The following is a 27,673-nucleotide window of genomic DNA, read 5'->3' on the forward strand; positions in this document are numbered from 1 at the left end:
GTAGATACATGTTGTGAAGGCTCATTTTGGCAGTGGAAAGCTCCAAGGAGGAGCATGTTATCTAGCTGGAGTTCAAAGCAAATGAAGTCAAAATGAATCTTCAATAGCTTGTGATCAAGCAAGTGGCCATAGCAAGCTTCAAAGAGAGAGCTTGAAAAATTGAAGGTGGGCAAGCAAAGAAGACCTATGAGCCATGCAACCAGCTCACAAAGAAGCTCACTGAGTAAGAAACTTGGAAGGGGAGGCACAACTTCAAAGTAATTGATTGTCTTACTCACAGATTATTTATGGCTTGGAATCTTGTATTTACTTGTATGTTTGATTCTTGGAAACCATAAACTAGATTGTCGTACTGACCACGTAATCCATCTCTCCTATCGTCATGTAACACTGATCCTCTCACTACATCCAAATGAGGCACATATTGTTCTTGCTTCATTTGCCTACTTAATCTCACTAACTTGTATTGGACCTTATCCCTCAATGGGTGAATTTTTCCTCCCACGAGAAACTCATACACCTTACTACTAACCTCAATGCATGCTCTTCCAGGCTGTCTCCATGCACCGGAGCATTTTCTCAGCTCTTGTATTTCCTGAACATCTTCCCATGACTGAGCATCAACATAGATGTTTGACATGAGCACGTATCCAGCAGCATCACCAGGATTGATCTGAACAGTTTGATCAAAGCCTCGCCTTCCCAACTCCATATTCCCATATGTTTTGCACCCTGCAAGCAAAGACTTCCAGCCAATAATATCTGGTGTAACTGGCATAGTATTAAGTAAATCTTCAGCATCTTCCAAGCATCCAGTACGCCCAAGAATGTCAACCATACAGTTATAATGCTGAGAACTTGGAGATAGACCATAGAGTTCTTCCATACGATGGAAATGCCAACGGCCTTCCTCCAGTAGACCAGCGTGACTACATGCAGTAAGAATACTGGTGAAGACCACATTATCTGGCTTCAAACCTTGCCTTTGCATGTCTGAAAAGCATTGTTCAGCAAGATTGCAGTTGCCCACTCGGGCGTAGCCTGAAATCATTGCACTCCATGATACTAGAGTTTGATTTGGCAACTCCTCAAACACTTTGTGGGCTTCATTTAGGCAGTCACATCTGGCATACATGTTAAGCAGGGCACTTCCAACGACCACATCTGATTCAAGGCCAGTTTTAAAAATCTGGTCATGCAACAGCCTGCCCTGCTCAATAGCACCTATAGTGCCACATGCTTTTAAGGTGCATGAAAATATAACTTTGTCTGGTTTTATGCCTGCATGTTGCATTTTTTCAAACACCTCAAGTGTGGAAAGTAAATGTCCATGCTGGGCATATGCTGTAATGAGGGCAGCCCAAGGCACCGCATCCTTTTCTGACAGTTCACTGATCACTTTCCATGCCTCCCTTAGGTTGCCACACTTGGCATACATGGCAACAACTCTGCGTCCAACAACTGCATCTAAGTCATATCCATTACTGATAATCTGATCATGTATAAGCCGCCCATGTCTTACGGTTCCTATGTTACCAGATGCTTTCAAAATGCCCGAAAACGTGACTTCGTCTGGACTTAGGCCTTCCTGCTGCATTTGTGTAAAAAGTTCAAGAGCATGAAGGTTGTGCCTATGCTCGACATAACCATTTATCATTACACCATATGATTTGTTATTTCGATGAGACAGTTTGTTGAACACTGTATGTGCATTGTCTATGTTCCTGGATTTGGCATACATGTCAACAAGTGTGTTCCCAAGTTCAACATCTGATTCTAGACCACTTTTGATAATCTGATTATGAACAAGCATGGCCTGTTCTATGCCAACTATGCTGACACACGTACTCAAAATAACCTGAAAAGTGTGTTTGTCTGGCATAAATCCCTCCTGTTGCATTTCCTCAAAAAGTTCGAGAGCAGCTGGACCATGGCCGAGCTGGGCATATCCTCCCACCATTCCACCCCATGATGCCACATCTCGATATGGCAGCTCATCAAACACTTTACGAGCCTCTTCTAGGCTCCCACATTTGATATACATGTCAATAAGGGTATTCCCAAGGAAAACGTCTGATTTGAATTCACTTTTAGCTATCTGATTATGTATGAACTTGCCTTGTGCCAAGGCTCCTATGCTGGCACATGCTTTTAAGATGCACACCAGTATAGCTTCATCTGGCTCAATTCCCTTTTGGAGCATGTTTTCAAAAAGTTCCAAAGCAGAAAGACTGTGCCCATATTGAGAATAAACTGCAATCATTGCACCCCATGAAACAATATCTCGATTCAGCAATATATCAAATACCCTTCGTGCATCCTCTAAAAAGCCACATTTTCCATACATGTCGACAACCGCACTCCCGACTACAGCACCTGAATCCAGCCCCGTCTTGATGGCATGATCATATACAAGCCTAGCCTTCTCTATAGCACCTAAGCTGCCAATTGCTTTCAAGGCAGAAGAAAATATCACTTTACTTGGTTTCATGCCGATCTGCTGCATTTTCTCAAAAAGCTCAAATGCAGAACGATCATGCCCTTGCTGGGCATATCCAGTGATCATTGCACCCCACGACACCACATCTCGATATGGCAAGTTGTCGAACACTTTGCTTGCCTCCTCTAGGTGGCTGCATTTGGCATACATGTCAACAAGAGAATTTCCCATGACAACATCTGATTCTAGTCCACTACTGATTATCTGGCTGTGTATGAGCCTGCCCTGCTCTATGGCTCCTATGCTGCCACATGCTTTCATGATGCACAAAAATACAACTTTGCTTGGATTTATTCCCTGCTGTTGCATTTGTGCATAAAATTGTAGGGCAGGAAAACCATGCCCATGCTGTGTATAACCAGTAACCATTGCACCCCAAGACACTACATCTGGATTCGGCAATGTTTCAAACACTCTGAGCGCTTCGTCCAGGCTCCCACATTTGGAATACAAGTCAACAAGGCTGTTCCCAACCACAGTAACTCCTTCGAGTCCACTTTTAACAATTTGGTGGTGCATCAATCTGCCCTCATCTATGGCCACTATGCTGCTACATGCTTTTAAAGTGCACAAAAATGTAACTTTGTCTGGCCTAACGCCCTCATGCTGCATTGCATAATATAACTCAAGGGCCTTTTTTCCTTCCCCAAGCTTGACATGTGCTGACATAATCGCATTCCATGTAAACACAGTTGGCTTTGAAACCTTACAAAATACCTGATTTGCTTCAAACAAGCTGCCAGACTCAACAAATAGACGGATAAGGTGGTCCCCTAAAACAGCAATTGAATCAAGGCCCATGCTGATCATAATGCAATGCAATTGCCTTGCTAATGCACACGTCTTTATTTTCGTGCATCCCTGCAGAAGAGAGTAGATGGAATTCCTTGATAAAGGAAACCCTTGCCGGTCCAAATGGGTCACAACCAGAAGTGCCTCATCCAGTCGTTCCTTGCAGAGTTTGCTCAAATCTCCCAAAGATTCGAAGGTTCCAGCATAATCTGACATCCTTAATCAGAAGTAAAAAATATTATCGCACAATGCTAGTGCTATACCCTCTGTCATTCAAGCGACGTTGTCAAACATGGACTACAGTTCAAGAGTTGAGTTTAAAAAACCGCAACAGCCACACGCCTCAACCCAACGCCAAAAAGCGTTATCAACTATTTAGAAATTCCTCAACAAGTATCACTGGAAGTCTTAGCAAAGTTAAATTCAAATGCAAGCTTTTGAATAGCCAAAAATCAACCTAGCTCTTACGAGATACTTAAAAAGACCCCAAGATTTTTCTATACCTGAATCAGGCAAGAACGTTAAGGTAAAGCTTTTGACTTTTAGACAACACCTTGTCGTGCCACCACACATTAAAAACATGGCAATACTAGAACAAGTTGAGCTACAACATGCAAACAAAGACTATATTCATACCTGTCAGTATTCCATGCTGAACGTCCATCCTCCACACAAGAAGCTAAAACTTATCGTGGCAATCCAACAATACGAGACTGCGTTCCACGTAGCATCGATCTGACCAACTTGTACAACATTATCTCTCACCATGGCGCTCTCTCTGCTCATGCTGCCAACCACACCATATTGCAAAACTCAAAGCATCTGCAATGACCAGGCATTCTCCTATATCTATGCAATGCTCTCATTTTGCAGGAGATGTGAGCTGCTCTCTCTTAGAGACAAGTGAGATTGCGATTTCTGGAGAGGGAAGGTTCTCCTTTCAACTTGAGCCTTTTTATTTCACACTCAAGATCTAAACAAGGGTGCATGTATGCACGAAAGCACTTGGCTCCAACTTGTGGGTTTTATGAGTCTTTAGAGAGTGTCGATTGTTTAGTAAGAAACAATAAAAAGAAACGCTTTGACGACTCGCAAGATCCGGTAGCCTTTGCCAAGTTCTATACTTATTTTGCATGCTCTCACACTGACTGCAAAGCCACTGCGTTTTTTATTTACGGTAGGTAGCCTAGGGAGATGTTTGGGTTTTCTCACACCCCCTTGAGCCACGTGTCATGAATCTAAGCCCTTGATTTCATTTGATGTAAAAGCTAAGCTTTTGACTAAAACACTAAAAGCATATAGGTGCTTATCACAATGAAAAGACTATATCAAACCTATTTGATTTCAAGAGATGGTCTACTTGATTTGCAAGTTTGGGCTTATTAGCATGTGAAGCTTTGGAGAGCCTCGCGAGGACCTTACTACTCTCACAAGCCTAAAAGCTCGACTTACTATAGTGATCAAACTCCCATTTTCCTGAAGTTGAAGAGGCACGTAACACTGGCTAAGTGGAGAGGCTAAGTGGAGAGTGAGAATGTTACCTACTTTACTTCGGACTTCCTCTATCGGGCAGTTGTCTTTTTGTGCTGTCTAGAGTCTATTGAACGATATGAGAATGTTGGAATCATCCCGCTCAAGGACACACGCAAATCCTCTCAGGGTCACATTGGCAAGTTTTTTGGATATTATCTCTCGACGTTCGACTACAATTACGACTATTGACATTCAAGTAATATGCCAGTTTCTTATCCATTCACGAGACTTATCCTTGGCGCTAATATTCTCGACGTTTATATTCTCGGCACCTAGGGAAGGGCCCATTCCCTTGGATTATAACTCTTTGGGAAAGGAAGCGCACCGCCTCCCCGCCCACACTATGTGTGGTTATAATAATTATATATTATATATTATAATATGAATATTTTTAATTATTGGTCCATTCAAAATTTCTTACAACTTTCTCTCGTTTAATGCATGTTATCGATGTGAGGGAGCAAGGAAATCCAGAATGGATGCAAAATTGAAGGATGGCTACACCTTTATTCATATGGTTGTAGTCCATGTGACAATATTGTAAAAATTGCAACAAGGATCAGTTATTGTATCACCTTATTTATGTATTTGTTGGACTTCAGCTTCCAAAATATGGACATCACAAAATCAATAATAAATCACCACCCCTGACATTTGCAGGGAGGATCGGGTCCTAATGGACCCTGTGTCGTGTCTCATGTCCACTATTTTACTCATTCTGTTTTTTCCTTAAACAATTGATAAGATAATAGGATTCAGCTTCAATTTCGAGTTAGTAGTTACTTGCTTGACAACGAAAAGAGTGCTTGCTGCAAATCTAGTTTAAAAACTATAATTCAAAACTGAAAGATAAATTGGCATTATTTTTCCTTGAAGCTTTTACAAATGATACTTGCAAAGTTTTGATGCCAACTTTTTGGGGGTTTTTTGGCTTTATTTATATAAATAGATCCAATAGATGACAATCTCTTCATCGGCAGGCATAAAGCCCGTTTGGTTGGCATGAAGCTCTTTCAACAAGAAAACCGTTTTTTTTTTGCAGGCGAACCTACTTTTCTAGCAAATGGCTTTCTAGATAGCTTTTTTTTTTCCAGGCAATGGCTTCAGCAGTTAATAGACGAATCGGCTTTAGCGTCTTGCTCACAAATGAACACTCGAGACCTGGATGAGTGGCCGGAAAGCTTGAAGTGACTTGAAAACTTGTAGCTAAAGGAAGCCAAGGCAATCGTTCTAGGAGAACTCAAGCATGGAGGGAGAGTGGAGTCCCCAAATTGATTTATAGCCATGTTGGAGGGGGGTAAAAAGCACACATAAGCTAAAAGCTGAAAAGTCAACATCCATCTAAAAGTGGAGGTTAAGAATTTTAGAAATTCCTAATAAAAATTCCTAAAAATCTAAGAATAATCACAAAACTCCCACTCAACTCAATCCTAAAGCATCGTCTCTAGGAGAGCCAATGCTAATAAATGACAGCTGGGTTTGATCACACCTAATGGACATTCTTTGCATTCATATAGAGTCTCTGCAAGATGATAGTAACACTAGCAATGTTTTTGGCAACAAAGGCTCATTAGATTTATTGGTTGATGAGACTAGAACCGCATGAAGTTGAAAACTGGTCCTAGAGAATAGGGTCTAAGGGTGGGTTCACACCACCTACCTAGACATGGAAGAAAAGCATCATGTGCTTATTTGGTAATACGGGAGTCGAGCCTAGATGCGCTTGAGAAAAATTCTTGTCCACCCTCTTAGCGGCTTAAAAAGCTTTTCTCGTGAAGTGCTATGGTTGGTTATTGAACTTGGGCCACCGGACTAAAAACCCCTCCCCCAACCATTGGACCAATGATGCTTTGTTGAAATTAAAGGGTGTGATAAATAAAGTCTCAGTGGTGTGAACCACCACATGTGCCTACCCCATCATCTTACTTTTCTTCATCCTTAGTGCCTGGGCGGGTGGTGTGAACTCGGACTAAGAAGCCCCCAAGTTGATTGGGTGCCCTTAGAAGCTATTTCCACATGAGGAGGTGCAGTGCCCATCTAACATCTCCAACATGTACGACACGGGGGGCCAAACAGGCTCTGGCCTACTCGATTGGCCACCGCTCTTGCCTGCACTGCCACTACATCTCCTCACTCAAAAATAGCTTCTTAAGAAACTTTCATAATGGGTCTTCTTACTTTTAAAATCTCTGACAGACCTCTCATGAGCATAATACAAATGCCAATATCTTTTTATTTTTGCTTTAAAAAATGCCATAAAGAAAAACCCATTCAATCTACAACTTCTAAATTCACATTAATCCATACTAAGCTAAGTGCATTACTTAGCGCTTAGCTTAATCTATTATTGGGAGGGAAGGTGGGAGGGAAGGACAGGAGAAGGGTGGAAGGGCAAGTGAGGGATACAAGAGCGGGGTTGGGTGGAGGCAAGAGAGGAAGGGCAGCAGGTAGGGGGAACAGAGGTGGTAGTGAGGGAAGGGGAGGATAAAGGTGGTGAAGCAAGAAGAGAGTGAGGGGGGAAGGGAGTTGAGTAGAGGGGGCTGAGCAATTGAAGAGAGGGGGAGGGAGAGTGGGAGAGGTTGAGTGATGAAAGAGGGAGATAGGGGGAAGGAGAGAGAAGGGGAGGGAGAGATCGGGAAAGAGGGAGAGACAGGGGGTTAAAGAGAGGGGAAGGGAGAGAAGGAGGGAGAGAGGGGGGCTAATCAAACAATGAGAAAAGTAGGGAGAGAGGGAGGAGATAGAGAGGGAGAGCCTAAGTGACAAAAGGGGGGGGGGAGGGAGAGAGCAATGGGAAGGGGCAATGGAAGGGGGGAGAGACAACATGGAGATGGTAGATGGAAGGTAGGATGGGGTGGGTGGGAAGAGGAGGTGGAGAGAGTGGTGGGGGAGATGGCATAGGCAATGGCAATGATGGAGATGAAGGGAGGCGACAGCAGGGGGGAGGAAGAGACAAAGAGCAGCAGAGAGACCAAGGGGGGAGGCTGAGCGAGGGGAGGATGTAAGGAGGGCCGGGGGGGATTTTTGTATTGACATACTTAAATCGGTCAATTTTTACAGGGGAGCATACTAAATAGATTCATTTGCATAGAGGCAAGAGAGTAAAACTAATTGATTTTCAATTTTTTGCTCATCAGGGGCACATATTTGTAGAAGAACAACCAAAAAACTATGAAAATATATATTTATTTGCTATATCAAATGATGGAAGCATAAAACGTGTCTAGAATGGCCTTCAAAAATCTTGGGGTCTAAGATTAGTGCATGCATATAGAGACGATGCATCGTGACCAATTGATATATTTTATAGACTAAATCCTAGATTCATCATCATGAATCAAAATGTTGCACCAATTATAAGATTTGTGACTAGTTGATAGATTAAGACTTGCATTAATCCTTTTAGCTAAGTTATCATAATGCATGGTTAAAACATTCCAATTGAATGCTTGCACAGTATTTCAATTTCTTTATATATGCATATTTGAAGGAATAGTTTTCTTGTTTATGCAATGAGACCATTAATTTATTAGCACTGCCTTCAGGCAGCGCTCTAGGTACACTTCTGTTAAAAAAGTGTCCCACACACTTTGTTGCCACGTGGCCCCTTCTATTTTGGTTCTTTCTCTCTCCCACACACACTTTCTTTTTTTAAGAACTCTCTCTCTCTCTCTCTCTCTCTCTCTCTCACACACACACACACACACACACACACACACGGAGTTTGCAAATCATTCAAACTTTCCTATACATGGCTTCCATCACATGTGTTGCAAATTAATCATTTATTCATCTTGACAATTGTTTTCCTTTTATAGAACCAACTTGAAGGCAGTGCTCATGAGTACTTGTACTCACTTCTTTTTCACATGTTTGAATTTTGGAATCTAGATTATTGTTGCTATTTTCTTGCGCCTGAAAGACAAGAAAGCCTAATTGTTAACACCAAAGAGACCATAGCAGGTGCAACTCACTCCAAAAGACAGGCGCAAATGGCAAAAAGGCAAGAAGAAAGGAAGCAGCAGTGTGGAAGAAAAATGCCATGTGAACCCTGAGTCGTAGAAGAGCAGAAAAGGAGGGAAGTTCGAGGAGCAAGCAGAATGTCGCAAGATACATTCGAGGTGGCAAGAGCAATGAACCAAAGGATATGGCAGCAAACTCTAAAGGAAGATCCCTGCACAGAAGGTATTGCAGCTAGATCTATCGCCGACAATGACAAGGGAATGAAAAAACCCCCCCAACAGAAGAGAAGGCAACCAAAGGTCTAACAAACAAAGGAATGAACGTCATAATCAAAGGTCAAGGATGATGAAATGGGCGAAGATGAAGGGCAAAGTGGCCAAGAACCGCAGCCCCTAGAGAAAGCAAGGAAAATAATGAGGTCAAGCAGGCATGAAGGGGCTTCAAATGGCGCAAAGATGACATCAAGAAAGCTTTGAGAGGTGCAACCTCATGGAAAGGTGGGGCCAAGCAAGCATGAAGAGGCGACGACCTGTTTAGGACCCGTTTAGGATTAGAAGGCTGATAGCAACATGATCGAGGGATGTAGCCTCACCCTAACAAAAAGGGAGATGATGAAAAGGAGATGGATTGAAGGATGTTGTGAAGCATGGAAGGGATGAAGATACGAACTTTGGACAGCCAAGACCATATTAGAGCTCACAACAGAGGAGTGATTGAAAGGAAACTTCATGACTGCATGTTCATGGAAGATGATGAGAGGAGGTTAAGGAACGAAGATTTTCGAAAGAGGGCATGGTTTTCGAAACTCCCAAGGGCAACCATCTAATTGAGGAAGGAAGTAGAGGCAAGCTAAAGGAACTGCACGAGACTGAAGGAAGACCAATATTTAGGTGGTGGAGAAGGTGGTGCAAACAAAGTTCATAGGGGTAGAATGTTGGTACCAATAGGGGCCTTGAAGGAATCAACCACAAGAAAAGGATAGACTGGATCCAAAGGACATCCAATGAGACCAAAACGAATGGACAATGTGGGGGTCATGAAGAAGAATACCAAGTCAAACGGAGAGGTCAAAGTCAGCAACCCCAAAATGCGGTAGGGAGCATCAAAAAGCATCCAAGGTATCCAAGACCTATAGAAGACAAGTAAGCAGGGAACACAATGATGCTCTTGAAGACTACATGCTTTGGGTCAAGTGAAGCCGAAACCATAGACAAAGGAGCTAAGTAGGAAGAAAAGATCACATAGATCCCAACAGAGGGGCAATCAAGAGACCAAAGACCAAGACCACAAAACGGGCTGAGCCACAATGGGCAATGGGAATAGTGGGGAATGAGTCCAACACCAGAAGCGCTGTATCCAATGGAGCAGTCAGAGAAGGGCCAAAGATAGAATGAAGGCAATCATGGACCGAGGGGTGCAAATAGAGTTTATCAGCATGAAGGAGAAGACGACACAGCTCCAAGGGATGTGGCCTCCAAAACCAAACGGAGGTAGCTAATGTGAAGGAACAAAGTGCTTAGGGGGATGCAGCCTACCAGAACATGATGCCTTGAAGCACCAATGAAGCATACTCAGATTGTATGTAACCAAAAGAAGGCCAGTAGCAAGGACATGAATGAAGGTGACTTTGGGACTGAGGTGTTATCAAGGAGCACATCGAATGACTGTCCATGAGGACATGGAAAACTACAAAAGGGGGAGGATAAATGTTGACACCAAAGCTTTTTGAGTTAACATTGAAGACCAAAGGGTGCCTATGTCGAACCATGAAGAACGAAGACGTCGGTAAAGAGCAGCAAACGATGGAGATGAGGACATTGACAAAAGATTGGTGAGAGAGCCCAAGGTGAAGAAAATGTCCAAAGTAGTTGGCCAAAGGAAAACATTGCTGAGGAAGGAAGTAGATCCAACTCCAAAACAGAGGACAAAGACCACCAAATGAAGGGGAGAAGAGGATGAACCACTAGCAAAAAAGAAAACGGGTGACAAGCAAAGGATGTGATCAATGAAGACAAAGTCCAAAGCACCAACTAATCAAGAAACAAAAGCCAAAGAGAGTGGGCATTCCAAGGAGGTTACAAAATGATAACATGCGATGTGGCAGCCTGACCAACATTGTAGGGCATGATAGCTGAGATTTGTTAACTCAATGGTAGCATAGAGATGTCAGGATAGAGGTGGATGAGGAAATCCAAGTGCAAGGTGCAAGTGGGTGAGGGAACCTAGGTGAATGTCTCAGTTGAGAAGCTATAAAGGGGGAATCCCTCCTTCATTGTGAGGGTTGCAATTGTTGCTAGGGCTGGGCCACTCTTGTGGGGAGAGAGTTGCCAGATATTTAGGGAGCTAGATGGAGGCCAATGTAAATATCCAAGCTTCATTCCTATGTGTGTAGCTAAGAGAGTCGAAGGTGAAAGCTTGATAGTCACTCGGTGGCACAGCCCCAAGTTGTAAGAGTGCCCTATAAACTATTGCATGTACTAGTAGGAACCACCCACAAATAATTCCAAATCTCTATGCCTGCATGCATTCACTCTCTCATTCACACCAGTGAGCAAAATGAAGTAGAAAGAGAAAACCCAATCAACACATAGCTTGGGTGTGAAAGTAAGGCTTCGTGAGTTGGAGAAGTGGGGCTTTTTGGAAGTCTCAAAGTGGGAGGTTGAGGGAGTGGAAACACTAAATGCATATGTTCATAGCCTTCCATATGTATACAAATAACTTTTCTACTTGTACAGAATAGAAAGCGAATCCAAAGAAAATACACTATTGGAATAATTTGCCACAAATATGGAGGGCTACGATACATAAATGATAATAGTCTATAAGTCAAAGAGCACAAAGTGGAAGAGATGACAAATAAGGCTCGTAGATTGCATGCCCAAACTGCCATAGTAGTAGCCTACCAATTGTCTAGAGAAATTAGTCTTGTGCTACCACAAGTGATGCGTGTGATGGTGATGTATCACGTTATGATATGTTATACATATGTTTAGAGATGAATATATCAAGCTAGATGAGAAGCTTGGTAGTGGATCTTATGGCAAAAACCTTTAAGTGTTAAAAAAAAGGGTTATGAGAACCCATGATATTGCCAAATCCAGCTCAACAAATATTTTTATCTGTTGTTGTTGAATCGTTAGGGAGGCTTGTGTGTAGAGGAGAATAGGCAATGAGGCCTACATTTAAAAAGTGACTGATATATGTTTTCTAGAGGAATCATCAATAGATTCCTGGCTCGCTATCTATCTCTGCCATCTTGAAACTTGTTGCCAAGGAGATTCCTACTCTGAATATCGTGATGAACTAGCCATCTAAAAACATCTATAACTAAAGAAAATAATAATGAAGCAACTTGGAAACCCTCCCTAATGGATATCCTAAGCATAATGTAGTTAGACGAATTGTACATTAGATATCTCTTGAAGAATGAAAATAAATTCATGCAATAATTCATTGGATTTGTATTATTGTGCAGTGGGACATGGATTATTAAAGATTGTATCTTGTATTTGTTTCCTATAAAACTATGATTGATTTTTCCCATAATTATATATATGGTATGGTTGTGGTTTTTGTTAGGAGGGGGTGTGCATGTCAATGGATTAAGGGCAATGTTTGTAGTTGAGAAGATGCTGGCATGGTTTGTTTTGACTTTTGAGTTATTTTTCTTTTGCAAGAGATATTTGCAAAGGGTCTTATATGAATGTGTTTTCCATACTACAAAAGTAAGCATGTTACAAGTGACATTTTCATAAGGAGATTATTAGAGAAACATAGAGTATATCTAGAGCAGAAGTTAACACCAAAGTTAAGTTTATGGAGCCCAAGAACTTACACAGTGTATATATGTTAACATCCATAGAGTACAACCACCAAATGCAGGGTAATCAAAGAGTAAATGTGACCAAGCAGAATGATCTACATCAATAGGACAACCTGAAGGGAGTTTGATACCCAAATACACCAAGGTCAAGCAATGTGCACACGAAAGGAGTATAGCTCAAACTCAAGGAGTTTGATCCCCAAATACCCTAAGCCCGCCCAAAATTCCAAAGATTCTAGGCAACCTACATAGGTTATATATTCCAGCTGCCCCTACCCACAACAACGAGGTGTTGGAACAACAAGATGCAAACTTCTAGACCATGAAGAGTGCATGTGCCTTGCAATATTCAGCTCCACATCCATAAGAAATAGCGACGCCAACGAAGATAGCCACAAAAGGAGTATAGCTCAAACTCAGGGAGTTTGATCCCCAAATATTCCGGAGAAAAGGCTTCCCAGCAATATTCAGGGTTGTCATGGGGTGTCTCACGGAAGCCTAGTCTCACCTGGGCAGGCCTAAGGCTAGCCTTGTGACCCGTTAGGCCCATAGCCACACCACCCCCACTAGCTGCTCAAACGGTGTCGAGTGATGAGGCTATGTATATTTTGGTGAATGCCTTAAAAAGGGGGGCAACACCACCCACACCAGTGTTCCGTGCAGGAATGGCAAATCCCTCGAGGAGTAAATAGTCTTCCATCTAGGGTGACCTTAAGGTACCTCCAATTCCAAAAGTAAACAAACCAGTGCAGGCTCAGGGCCTAACATCGGCTCCCACCTATAAAGACACCTACGGTCTTAGAAAAGCAATATGTAAAGGATGCCTAGGACTTGGTGCGTGAGTGCCAGGATAAGTTCGAGCATCGACTAAAGGCTAGTAGGGGATCATATGCCCACCTGATGGGGCATCAAGGAGCAAAATCTCTCAAGGTCCCAGAAAGAGTGGAAGAAGAAGAACACCTCAGCATGGAGCAGTCAGAAGCTCTGAAGCAGATGCAGAAGATGTTCCAAGAGGACCCAGTGTTGCAAACCCTCCAAGACGAAGGAGACATGTACGACTTTGATGACATGTTATCCATGGAGGAAGAAGCTTACCAGAACCCTACGATAGTGCCGGGTTGGCTGCCTTCCTATCTACAGAAGTGAAAATGCCGATCACGTCTCTACTAAAGGAAATCCCATCCTATGGCATGATCTGTCCAATTAGATGAATAGGCCGTTCCTACCTCCAGCCCTTGCCAAGCCCTAAGCCCAACCAATCAATGCTAGATAAGGGGCTGAACCTACCTAAGATACCCATCAACAAGCTAGGCCAGTATTTTGAGGGTAACAACACAAATGCCTCAATCCTTAGTCTACCAGAACTAGAAGGTAGAAGCCATCCTAGATGGGGGGGGCAGGAGTGAGTGTTTGCACCAAGGAATGCTGGGTAAAATGGGGAAAACCAGCACTCGAGCAGACCCATCTGGTAGTTAAGCTAGCAGATGGAGGAACCACATAACCTCTAGGAGTACTAACGAGCATACACATTAGGGTTTGTGGACTCACGTACCCTGTTAGGTTCGTGGTCATGGACTTCACATGATAGCTCGGGTATGAAGCTATCCGAGGCAGGCCATTCTTGCAAATGTCTGGACTTGTGCATGGATGGCGTAATGATAATATCTACCTGCGGCACAAGGAGCAAACCATGAGAGTGGACCTGCATACCTACAAGGCCCACCCATTGTCAAGACACCTCTTTGCTACGGAGTCTGACACCACCACCCAAACCACCTCCGTAAAGCTATTCCAACCCTGTGACAAGGAAGAGGATGAGAAGGAGTCTGACGAATTCTAGTATGCACCCCTCCCCGAGCTAGAATTCTCGTAGAACTGGATGCACATCTTAGCCAACATATATGTCCCAGAAAGAGTAGGGTTTCAAATCACCACCCCAGAGCTTGAGGGTCTGTGACCCTAGTAATTCCCTTAAGGATGTTCAATATGCTCAAACCATGAGAGGTAAACAAGGGAACAATAAGGGTAAAATCAGATCTTCACTGGCTGACTTACGTAGGCGCCACGACCGCCCACCATGAGTTCTCCTCTAAGTGAGGAAATAGGGTGAGTAAGGTAACCACCCCCGTCAACTCTATAAGTACAAGGGAAGAGCCCCCTTCAAGTCCCAAATCCCTTGCATCTAAAGGCAAGGAAAAGACCAAAAAGTCCACTGCCCAAGTAGAAAATGAGAAGGATATTGAGGATAAAGAAGACCTACGATAGGTGCTAGCCCACTACAAGGCCTATACAATTCAGGATTGCAAGATCTTATACCAACAGGCCAAAAGAACCCAAGAGGACGGTTGTTCTCAAGGATATGATGGACTGGTCCCGGTCAAGGAAGTAAACTTAGCCCCGGAAGGCTAGGACCCACAACCCGTATTTGTCACTGATGACCTCACTTCCAATGAGGAGAATGCCTTAATAGCTCTCCTATGGGAATTCAAGGATTGCATGGCCTGGAAGTACACGGACATGAAGGGAGTACCTACCACAGTAGTGCAGCATACAATCCCATGATGGATGATGCCAAGCCAATGTGGCAACGCCCCTATCCTATGAATGCTAAGTACGCATTCATAGTGAGGGAAGAAATCCAGAAACTCATAGATGCAGGATTCATATGTGAGATCGAGCATACAGAATGGGTATCACCCATTGTGATAGTCCTGAAGAAGAATGGAAAAATTAGAGTATGCATGGAATTGAAGAAGGTTAACGTGGCCATGAGATGTGACCACTACCCACTCATTCACGAAACATGTTCTAGAAAGGGTTTTCGGAAAGGAAGCGTATAGCTTCCTAGATGGATTTTCAGGTTACAACCAAGTCTCAATCGCCCCCTAAGATCAACATAAGACCACCTTCGCAACTGAATGGGGAGTATATGTAGCTAGGGTTATGATATTTGGTCTTACCAATGCCCTAGCTACTTTCCAATGTATGATGATCATGGTATTCAAGGAGTACCTGAGGGATTTTGTGGAAGTCTTCTTGGACGATATTATCTACGTGAACTCGAATGGGATGACCACCTGAAGTATCTCAGGCTTGTCCTTGAGAAGTGCCACTTATACCGCATATCCCTCAACCCCTTTAGGTCCCAGTTGTGGGTCAAACATGGTGTCATCTTGAGTCACATAGTGTCCCAGAATGGAATCTCTATGGACCACAATAAAATCAAACTCATTTTGGAGTTACCCCCCCCACCAACGCTAAGGGAGTCCAATGATTTACTGGACATATGGGCTATTACCAAAGATTCATATTGTTCTATGCCAACATAGCCCACCCATTATACAAACTACTAGTATCCTTTGAGTGGAATGATGAATGCCAAACATCCTTTGAAATCCTCAAGCTAGCTCTAGCCACCGCCCCAGTACTGAGGTCTCCTAACTGGAATTTAATATTCCACATCCACATTGATGCCTCTAACTTTGCCATTGGTGGATGTGTATTAGCCCAAGGAGGATAATTTGGATTACCCGCCCGGTATACTTTGCAAGCTGTCAACTAAATGAGGCCAAAGTTAACTACACCACCACCGAGAGAGAGGGTCTTGCCGTGGTCTATGTAGTCAAGAAATTCACGCACTACTTGCTAGCTAACAAGTTTGTCTTCTTTGTGGACCATCAAGCACTGTTGTACTAGGTCAACAAACCTTGCATGAGTGGACGCATCACTAGATGCTAATCCTGCTAGAATTTGACTTTACAGTCATGATGCATAAGGGCGAAACCCACGTTTTAGCTGACCACCTATGGAGGATCCCTAGCGCGGCGAAGCTCCAACAGGAGTAGAAGATGATCTCCTCGACGCTTCCCTCTTCTTCCTTGATGTCATTCCAGAATGGGATGCCAAAATTGGCCACTACTTGGCCAACGGGCTACCCCTAAGCCAAGACCTTAAGAAGGATAGAACCCGTAAACTCATTAAGGATGCAGCGCCATATCAGCTGATAGAAGGCCAACTCTACCACATGGGTAAGGATGGCATACTGTGAAGATGTGTGTGCGAACGTGAGTACATCGAGGCGCTTGAAGAAGCCCCCTCAGGAATCGTAGGAGGCCATTTTGCTGTTGAGGTTACAGCACATAAAGTGTTGCAAGCTGCTCTCATGGCCAACGCTCTTCAGAGATGCAGACAAATTCACCAAACAATGTGACCCCTGCCAGTGCACCCATCACCTCCGCACTTATGAGGATATGCATGCCACCCATTTTTGGAAGTACCGCTCGTACCTCGCTCGCCTCACGTCTAGGCAGTTGGACCACTATGCCATCCTCCTCTCCACTACCCTCCTCTAGTGTGGCTGACCCGAGGATGGATCAGCAACAGGAAAGGAGGCATGCTAACATCCATAGAGTACAATTGCCAAATGCAGGGTAATTAACGAATAAAGGTGACCAAGCAAAATGATCTACTTCAACACGACAAGCTCAAGGGAGTTTGATACCCAAACCCACCAAGGTCAAAGATTACAAGCAATGTGCACACGGAAGGAGTGTAGCCCAAACTCAGGGATTTTGATCCCCAAATACCCTTAGCCCGCCCAAAAGTCCAAAGATTCTAGGCAATGTGCACAAATTATATGTTCCAACTGCCCCTGCCTAGAACAAGGAGGTGTTGGAACAACGAGATGCAAACTTCTGGACCACGAAGAGTGCATGCGCCTTGCACTGTTCAGCTCCACATCCACAAAAAATAGCGACTCCAATGAAAATAGCCACGAAAGGAGTATAGCTCAAACTCAAGGATTTAATCCCCAAATATTTCGAAGAAAAGGCCTCCCAACAACATTTAGGGTTGTCGTGGGGTGTCTCATGGAAGCCTAGCCTCGTCGCTCCAAGTTTTGAGCCGCATTCCTGAGGTTCGAATCCCAAACAGGTAATGGTGTGAGGGTGCTCAGGAAGTTTGAGCCCCAAATGACCTAAGCTTATGAGTGACAAGGCTAACATAAGCGCTATTTGGGAACCGGTTAGGACCACCTCCTAACACTAGGTTTATCCCAAGCGCTTTAATATGGTTAACACAAGTGCTATTTCCACTAGTAGGGAGAGTTGGTAAGAAGAGCAATATGCCTTGGTGCCCTACGAGCCCAAGAGCCTGTGGTTGTAAAGTGAGGGAGAGTGCTAAAAAGGAAAAGAGTTGGCCCTCCCTTCAAAAGGTGACTTGTATAAAAGGCAAAAAGTTTGACGTTGGTCTTCATTGTTGTTTGCACAAGTTTGAATACAAGCTCCCTCTTCTCTTCCAAGAGAGTGTTTTGGGTGTTCTCTTGTTTCCATTGTAGTGTCTTTGTGGTTATCACTCTATCCCCCTTCACTCCCTTCTCCTTCTTCCCTTCCTCCTCCTCCCTTCTCCCTCCTTCTCCCTCTCCCCTCCACTATTCCCCTTCCCTCTTTCTCATGTGAAACCACATTGCAACAACCACTTGATTGACACTTGCGGATGGCTCATGCTATGCATTTCTCCCACAAGGAGTAGCTGGGAGTGGAATCTCCATCATCATATCTTCAACTACCCCACGACATGTGAGTCACCGCTGTTGAGACCCACCACAATATACAATCCAAAGTTCTTATAGTTAATGTGTACTTCAATAGATCTGCAGATAGTAGATAGACAATGCACAAGAGAGAGATGTGGAAATAGAAAAACATATTTTCATCCAATGTAGACACAATACAAGAGCTAAGCCCAGTAAACCACCCTCTATCCAATGGAGTGCTGCCTAGATGTGTATCCTTGAACACACAAAAGATTGTTCTCCTACCTCCTTTGCAATTCAGAAAAACTTGCAATGTTGTGCTCTCCTAGAGTTTTTGTTGGCCTTGTAAGCAAGCCCCACAGTCGCACCTTCCGACTAATCCTCTAGATGGCCTTTAATATGGAGGGATGCATCAATTTTACGAGAAAAAACCTATGAGCAGTTTTATCTGAGCGTGTTTTTCAAGAGATTTAAAAAATTGTATTTCTTTAGGAAACATGGTTTTTACACTTTTATTTTCACTAGAACTAGATCCATTTATCATAAAAATATATGCACTTGTCACTAATTCATTTAAACATAACATAAATTTTCTTATTCAATATACAAACTAGTCACTCATTCATTTTAACATAACATAAATTTTCTTATTCATAGACATCCCTTTGCACCCTTGTTATTACCTAAAAAAAGTGTTGAAAAATAATTCCTTTAAGAAACATCCCTCATAATCACTCTCAATGTAATAATATTACATATATAATTACTAATTAAACACATTTATATCATATGACAAGATCTTTCTAGTATTTTTATGGCACAAATAACAAGATATTTATGGATCTGTTTCTAAAGAAGTTTAAATTACTATAAATAAGTATTAGCTTGGACTTATATATCACTCTCATAAAATATATGTCATATTTAATACTATATATGCAAGATTTTTTTTAAAATGTAACCCCATACATGTGCTCAAATGGGGTTTTCCTATCAATTTGAGTGGTTGAATGCCTATATTTGGACATTGGATGTGCAAGTTATGTCATTTTTTAAAAGTGTTGTCCAAGGTAGTTTCGCCAACGAAACTACCTTGGAAGACCCACTTCAAAGGGGTTTCGCTCTCGTGAAACTAACTTGATGGCTTGCTTCAATGAGGTTTCTTTGGAGAAACCCTTTCATTAGGATAGGTTGAGAGAGGGATTTCAATGTCACTCCCTATTAAGTAAAAGTTGTAAGAAGGATCATAAGGGAATTTTCATAGAGAAGTCTACTCTACATGTGGGTTTCTTCAAAAGCCATCCCATATGTTACTCACCATTCCCAAAGATTCATGTAAATATTTGTGTATAAAATGTAAGAAAACAATACAATGTATGTGCTCAATAGATAACAGGATCTCGTATGCAAGAGAGAAAAGCTGATAGTATGGAGAATCCAAAAATTGATTACTGTAAAATTGATACAATAGAGGGTGCTGCCTCCCAGTCATGCACTCTTGTGTGAAAAGCTTCGATGGCATGCTGGAAACAGTAGAGGACGGAGGCTGGATGTTAAGGAATCAGGGTTGCTGTAGCTAGTGATAATGATGGGCTTCACGGGCTTGCTCTTATATAGCCACCAGTCGTAGTCGGTTAGACCCAATAGGGAGACCGACCTAGTTGGCCCAAAACGGATGACTAGAGGTCAGTCCCGAAATAGGCCACCGACCACACGTTAGAACCGTGGTGCAAAATAGAGCAACTAACCTACAGTCTCCGTTCAGCCCAGCCCAGAGCCCCATCCGGGATCATCTGGGGCTCCAAATGGGCCCCACAACCCAAGAGTGGGCTGCCCCGGGAAATGCTCCATCTACCCTCAGTGTGGTCAGTCATGGGATGCCTTCCTGCACTTGCATGTAGCCTAGTTGGTAGTGTGCCAACTCTATCTGAAGCCGTCCAGCCATCAGGCCACACATGGCCCCTATCTGGTGTCCAAACCACGACCTATCGGATAACCAAGCTACTCAAATGCCTTCTCCTCATATGGGGGGGCTTACAAGTAGATTTAGCTGGTTCCTGCGTAGTTACACGAGAGTGGAGCATTGATATCCAACACCCCCCCTCAATGTCCCACCCGTAAGTGAACTACTTTTTCGGCCCAATGCCAAGTCGATGAAGATGCCTCTCCAGCAAGTCTCTTCCAAGAGCCTTCGTGAAGATGTCCGCAGCATTCTCTGTAGTCGGATAGTACACCAAGTCAACCTTTCCATCCCATGATGAGCTCACGTGCAAAGTGATATTGAATCTCACTGTGTTTTGTGTGAGCATGGTACACCGGGTTCTGGGCAATTGCCATGCAACTCTGATTGTCACATGATAACTGCATAGGCTTGTTCTACAGTGCACCCATGTCCCCTAGAATCCTCCTTAACCACACTACCTCACAAGAAGCAAAACATGCTGATTTGTACTCAGCCTCAGTAGAAGAAAGAGTAGATGTAGGTTGCTTCTTGCTGACCCATGACACAGCTCCAGATCCAAGTGAGAAACAGTAACCTGTCACTGATCTCCTGCTGTCCATGTCTCCTGCCCAATCCGAGTCACAGAATCTGGTCAAGATGTTGCCCTTGGTATAGGTGATTCCATAATTAAGTGTGCCTTTGATGTATTTCAGCACCCGCATCCCTGCCCTCCAATGGTTCTCCCGGGGCTTATTGGAAAACCTGCTTAGTACACCAGTCGCAAAACTGATGTTCGACCGCATGTTGCACAAGTAAATCAAACTACCCACAAGCCTTCTGTACTTTGCTTCATCCACCAGTGGTGATGAATCCTCATTTGAGAGCTTCACGTCGACCTCCATAGGGGTGCCAACTCAGCCATGCCAAATGCCTTCACTATCTCTCCAGCATACTTCAGCTGTGAGATGAAGATCTATTTTGGCTCTTGCCAAACTTCAATCCCCAAACAGAAATGCATCAATTTGTCATTTCAAACTCTCTTCCTAGCAACTGCTTTATCTGCAAGATCTTCTCTTCATGGTTCCCTGTTATGACAAGGTCGTCCATATAAAGGACCACGATCATACACATGCCTCCTTCTCTATAGATATACAAATTTGCATCAGATGGGCTCCTCCTAAACCCGTTTTGTAGAAAGTAGGCATCAATCCACTGGTACCACGCTCGTGGGGCCTGTTTCAGCCCGTAAAGTGCCTTCTTTAGTTTATAGACTTTACCTTCTGAACCGGGGATCACAAAACCTGGTGGTTGTTCCACGTATACCTCCTCCTTGAGATCTGCATTCAAAAAGGTGGATTTTACATCCATCTGAAACACAGGCCAACTTTCCTGTGCTACTAAAGCCAAAACACTGCGAATTGTGGTTAGTTGACCTGTGGGAGCAAAAGTATCCTAATAATCAAAACCATGTACCTATGCGAATCCTTTTGCCATGAGCCAAGCCTTGTACTTATCCAACGTGCCGTCGGACTTGTACTTGGTCTTGTACACCCACTTGGTGCCGATTACCTTGAATTTTGGTGGTTGATCCACAAGTCCCAAGTGTTGTTCTTCATTATGGAGCCATACACCGACTGCATAGTATCCATCCACCTATCATCACCCTGTGCCTCTTCAAGACACTTGGGTTCTTCAGCACGGATCACCTCTGTCATCAAAGCATAGTTGACCAAGTGTTCCTGCGCCCTTCTTTGCTCCTCTAATCTCTTGAACCGGCGGTGTTCGGATGATTCCTCCTCAATGGCTGGAGGTTCTCTGCCATCCAAAAACTGCTTTACCCACTTTGGGAATGGCCGTTGCCATTGTGGTTCTGCAGGCTCTTCTTCCTCTTCTTTATCTTGAATCCTCCCAAGCACCGTTGAAGGAGTTTGGTCTGCTGTTGGTGGTTGTACTAGATGGATATCCTGGTCCTGGTTGTCTGGGAAGGAAACATCCTCCTCCAATTGATGCGGCTATTCTGAGAAGACCACATCACGACTTACTATTACCTTCTTGGTAACAAGATTATAGAGACAATAACTCTTTGCCTCTTCACTGTAGCCCAAGAAAATACACTTTTGGCTCTTCGGTTCCCATTTGGTCCTGTTAGCATCAGGGACATGCACAAAACAATCACATCCAAAAACTTTGAAATGTGTAGATGAAGGTTTCTTACCAGAAAAGGCCTACAGTGGAGTCATCCCCCATTCACATCCTTCGTGTAGCTACGATTCAAAATGTAAACTACCGTGTTACATGCTTCAACCTAGAAAGCCTTTGGCAAATCTTTCCCTTTCATCATACTCCTACCCATTTCGCAGATGATGCGCATCTTGCGCTCCGCTACTCCATTTTGTTGTGATGTATGTGTTGGGGGTTTCTGCCTCTTGATCCCGTGATTTTTGCAGTAACTTTCGAATTCACTTGATGTGAACTCACCACCTTTGTCTGATCTCAACTTCTTCACCTTCCTCCCCATTTCTTTCTCGACCATTACATGCCATTCTTTGAACTTACTAAAAGCCTCATCTTTAGTCTTCATGAAGTATATCCATATCCTTCTACTGTAGTCGTCGATCAGTGTCATGAAGTAGTAGGAACCACCCAAAGCTTCCATCTCCATCTTTCCGCAGAGGTCTGTGTGAACGAGATCTAGAGGAGCCTTTGCCCTACTGGCCTCTTTAGGGAAGGGCTGCCGATGCTGCTTGCCCATCATGCAAGCTTCACATACATCGGGTAGATCTGTAATTTCTGGTAGATCTGCAATCATTCCACTTTCATGCATCTCCTTTAAAGAACTAAGGTTTAGATGACCAAACCTCTCATGCCATAGCTTAGTGTTGCTCACATCAACTCGAGCATTGAAAGCTAAGAGTTCGTAGATGTTGTTGCGCCGTGTACCTTTACCAATGACCTTCTATTGAAGATCCAAAATCTGTGCGCCATTCTTATCGAAGTGAACTTTGAGGTCCCGATCCGTGATTGCAGAAATGGACAACAAGTTCCTATTGATATCTGGCACATAAAGAATATCGGACAACTATTTTACAACTCCATTTGACTTGAGAGCAATCGTACCTTTTCCATTTGCTGGACATTTTGCATCATTGCCGACTGCTACTAGGATGTCATTCCCTACCGGATGTAGAGAGGTATACCAATCCTTCCAACTGGTCATGTGGCACGATGCACCACTGTCAATAATCCAAGGTTCATCCATAGGTATATGAACTGCCTCCGTGCAAATCTCATCAATTGCTACGAACAGCTCTACTGGTACTGCCTACGCACTGTTGCTTGACTCTTTCTTTACTCTGTTCTTCTCATCTGCAATCTTCTTCTGGCACTCATTCTGCTTGCGCCCTACCTTGTTGCAATAGAAGCACTTGATCTTCTTCTTTCTCTTTTTATCAACAGAAGAAGATGGGTTACCAGAGTCCTTACCCTTACCTTTCTTTGATCCAGCCGAGAAAGCCAAATCTTCTCTAGTCCTCGTCTTTTGACACATCTCCTCCTCCAGAAGCATCGTGCTGAAATCCTCAAAGTTGAGGGGCGGATTTTTGTTCTACGTATTCAGCATCATAACAAGACCATCGTACTTTGGTGGGAGAATCCATATGCACCTTCGTGCTAGATAACGCTGGTGATGGTGATGCCAGTCGCAGTCACTTGATCGCACAGATTCTTTACCCTGGTGATGAACTTCTCTACCATTTCAGACTCAGACAGTTTCTCATTTGCGAGTTGAGTCTCTAGATTCTGAATCCGCGTCTGATTCGTGGTCTCATACTAATTTTTCAAGACCGTCCATGCCTCCTCCGCTGTGGTGACATGTTGAATTAATGCCATGACAAAATCACTTACACTGCAGACAATAGAACACAGCACATCTGCATTTCTTCTTGTCCACATGAGAATCTGATCCGCAGTTGGTACTATCTGTTGTCCTGCATTGGCTGGATCGGTCTCGCAACCGGCTTCACGTCCACCCCAGTAGCAGTATCCCAAAGGTCGTATGCACTTAGGATGGTCTTTATCTTAAACTTCCAGAGGATATAGTTGGTGCCGTCCAACTTTTCGCTTTCGCTGAACGGTGGGATTCACAGTCTTGTGGGCTGGGCAATCTCTCACAATCTGCTCGCAAACAAAAACACACTACCAAATCTTCTTGCTAGAGCCCAAGCTTTGATACCATGTAAGAAAACAATACAACGTCTGTGCTCAACAGATAACAAGATCTCGTATGCAAGAGAGAAAAGCTGATAGTATGGAGAATCCAAAAATTGATTGCTATAAAATTGATACAATAGATGGCATCGCCTCCCAGTCGTGCGCTCTTGTGTGAGAAGCTTCGATGGCATGCTAGAAACAATAGAGGACAGAGGGTGGATGCTAAGGAATCAGGTTTTCTATAGCCAGTGATAATGATGGGCTTCACGGGCTTGCTCTTATATAGCCACCAATTGTAGTTGGTTAGACCCAATTGGGAGACCGACCCAGTCGGCCCAAAACGGCCGACTGGAGGTCAGTCCCAAAATAGGCCACCGACCACACATTAGAACCATGGCGCAGAATAGACCAACTCACCTATGGATACCGTTCGGCCCAGAGCCATCCGAGATCATCTGGGGATCCAAACAGGCCCCGCAACCCGAGAGTGGTGGGCTGCCCCGAGAAATGCTTCGTCTACCCTCAATGCGGTCAGTCATGGGATGCCTTCCCACACTTGCATGTAGCCTAGTTGGTAGTTTGCCAACTCTATCTGAAGCCGTCCAGCCATCAGGCCACACATGGCCCCCATCTGGTGTCCAAACCAGGACCTACCGGATAACCGAGCTACTCAAATGCCTTCTCATATGGGGGGGCTTACAAGTAGAGTTAGCTGGTTCCCGCATAGTTACATGAGAGTGGAGCGTTGATATCTAACATAAAATAGGCATTGCTATAATACTTTGCATATTTCTAAGTGAAACTATGTTTTCTTTCAATCCATTTTTGCCATATTTTTACACAGTTGGAAGCTTTGTTTTTCCTTTGCTCAAACGCTGGAAAGATTTTGCTCAAAAAATGGTGGTCGTCCCCTAATAAGACTGCTTGCTATGAAGCTTTGACACTTTTTTACATGAATGTAGCCCAATCTGAGGCACAAGCTTTCTCCTTTGATTTCATCTTCCTTGTTGCTTTGAGGGCAGCCAATGGTGAAGAACTATGAGGTCCTTATATGTTGCACTTGGCCAATCCATTATTGCTGCCTCTGTATCCTCCTAGATGGCTCCTTGAATTAGGCAAGTGCTCCCAAAATCTACTCAGTAAATGGATAGTATGAGCCCCAAATGAGCTACCTCTTATAAGCCCTAAGGGGCCCCAAACTGGCCCAACTGAAGTCAGCAAACCAAGTAATCTGTTGACCCAACTTGAATAGTCATCTATATAGCTAGTCTAGCTATATGGTAGCCTACCACTGGCCTAGGCTATCTTTGCTTTGCCTTGAGTCTTGCTAGTCTATACCTTGCCTATTCTTCACTCCACCCGGTCACCTTTGTGCTGCAAACATCTTGGCTTTTTGTAGGTCCTGATCTAGACTAGATGCTTTAGGTTTATTCATGACTTACGCCTCCATACAACTCTAGATGTAGTCTCTTTGTATCCATACACCTACGCCAACACTCCACCTATTTGTTCCAATTGCTCCACAATGCCAATCAGGTTACTAGCTCCACAATGCCAATCAAGCCACTGACAAAATCTGAAGAGGGGAGAGGAGAAGAGTGGAGATGAGGAGAGAGGGCATAGCTAGAGAGCACACCACAAATGACTAACTGTACACTAGATTTAGTTGAAAAAATAGAATATATACAAACCCATTTAGGGTTAGGGTTAGGGGATCTAACCCTTTCCTTTATAGCACTCTATTGGGTTAGTGCTATGCACATATGATCACTATGCACACATGATCACATGATGTTGAGCGTAAACTCTCAATACCTTCCCTCAAGATCAACATCATGAAGTAGGCCTTCCCTCAAGATCATGATTCTTTGGAATCAAAAAAATACTAAACATTACATTCCATCACACCTCTTTAATGGAAATGTCCTTCCTCTACATCAAACCAAGCTCGAATAGCTCTTTACCTAGTGGTTTGGTAAAGATGTCTGCAACATTCTCTTTGCTATCACAATGCTGCAGTGTGACGTCACCAAGTAACACTCTTTCTCTGATGAAGTGCTCTCTAACATCAATGTGCTTTGTCCTGGAGTGATATACTAGATTCTTGGCCAATGCTTGAGCCGATTGATTATCACAGTATATTGTTGTTGGCTTTGACTCATCAAAGTAATCTGTTTCTGACAATAGTCTTCTGAGCCATATAGCCTCACATGCATATGTAGTGAGTGCCCTATATTCTACTACAGTTGAAGATAAAGAAATAGTTGGTTGTTTGTTTGATAACCATGATATAGCACCTTGACCAAGGAAAAATGCATATCCCCGTGTCGATCTCCTAGTCTCATGATCTCCGGCATAGTCACTGTCACAATATCCATGCAACCATAGATGACTTCCTCTGTATTCTATCCCAAACTGTCTTGTACCTCTTATGTATCTCAAGTCTCTTTTGGCTGCATTCTAGTGAGACTGTTTTGGATTTGCCATAAACTGTGCTAGTGAGCTTACTGCATAACAAATATCTAGCCATGTGATAGTCAAATATATAAGAGATCCGATGAGCTACCTGTAGTACCTGTCATTGACTGTAGTCTTTTTTGAATCTTTAATAAGTTTCAAATTCTATTCCATGGGAGTGGCTGCAAAATTGCAATCTACCATATGAAACTTCTTCAGGAGACTGTCAACATACTTGAGCTGACTCATGAATGTACTATTTGAATCTCTCCAAAACTCAATTCCAAGACAATAGTGCATAAGTCCAAGATCTTTCATGTCGAACTCTGTAGATAAGTCTTGTTTTAGTTTTTTGATGAAGCTATCCTTACTTTTGGTCACAATCAGATCATCTACATACAAAAGTGCAATAGTAATGTCTTCCCCTTGAACTTTGTAGTAGAGAGTGATCTGCATTGGACTTCATGTATCCTAAATCAGCAAAATACTTGTCGATTCTGATGTATGAACTTTTGGGTTCTTGCTTTAAGCCGTAGAGACTTTTCTTGAGATGGCAAACCTTATTCTCCTTTCCTGGTTCAACATAACCTGCTGGTTGTTGCATGTAGACTTCCTCGTCTAGGTAACCATTGAGAAATGCATTCTTGACATCAAGCTGATACACATTCCATTTGCTGAGGATCGCTAGTGATATCAAGAACCATATGGAATCCATCTTTGCTATTGGAGCATAAGTCTCATCATAGTCATATTGTTGTGACCATATTGCTGTGCAAATCCTTTTGCAACTAGTCTAGCTTTGTATCTTTGAATACTGCCATCTGGATTGTACTTCACTTTGTATACCCATTTGCTTGCTATGGCCTTCTTTCTTGGTGGAAGGTCACATAATTCCCAAGTATTATTCTTATACAAAGCATCCAT

General features: G+C 43.3%; 1 protein-coding gene across 1 annotated transcript; it reads right to left on the bottom strand.

Annotated features, from left to right (window-relative positions):
* Positions 1 to 274: 274 nt before the first annotated feature.
* Positions 275 to 4,268, bottom strand: LOC147891634 (pentatricopeptide repeat-containing protein At5g27110-like). Its single transcript, XM_087388011.1, has 2 exons — positions 3,929 to 4,268; positions 275 to 3,509 (listed from the first exon to the last, which is right to left on the bottom strand). Exon 2 carries the CDS (start codon positions 3,506 to 3,508, stop codon positions 275 to 277), a length of 3,234 nt encoding a protein of 1,077 aa, XP_087244137.1. The 5' UTR covers position 3,509; positions 3,929 to 4,268.
* Positions 4,269 to 27,673: the final 23,405 nt, after the last annotated feature.

The sequence above is a fragment of the Dipteris shenzhenensis genome, chromosome 17 (genome assembly GCF_047967505.1).
Source record: "Dipteris shenzhenensis isolate YYH24624 ecotype China chromosome 17, Dip_SZ_1.0, whole genome shotgun sequence".
NCBI lineage: Eukaryota > Viridiplantae > Streptophyta > Polypodiopsida > Gleicheniales > Dipteridaceae > Dipteris > Dipteris shenzhenensis.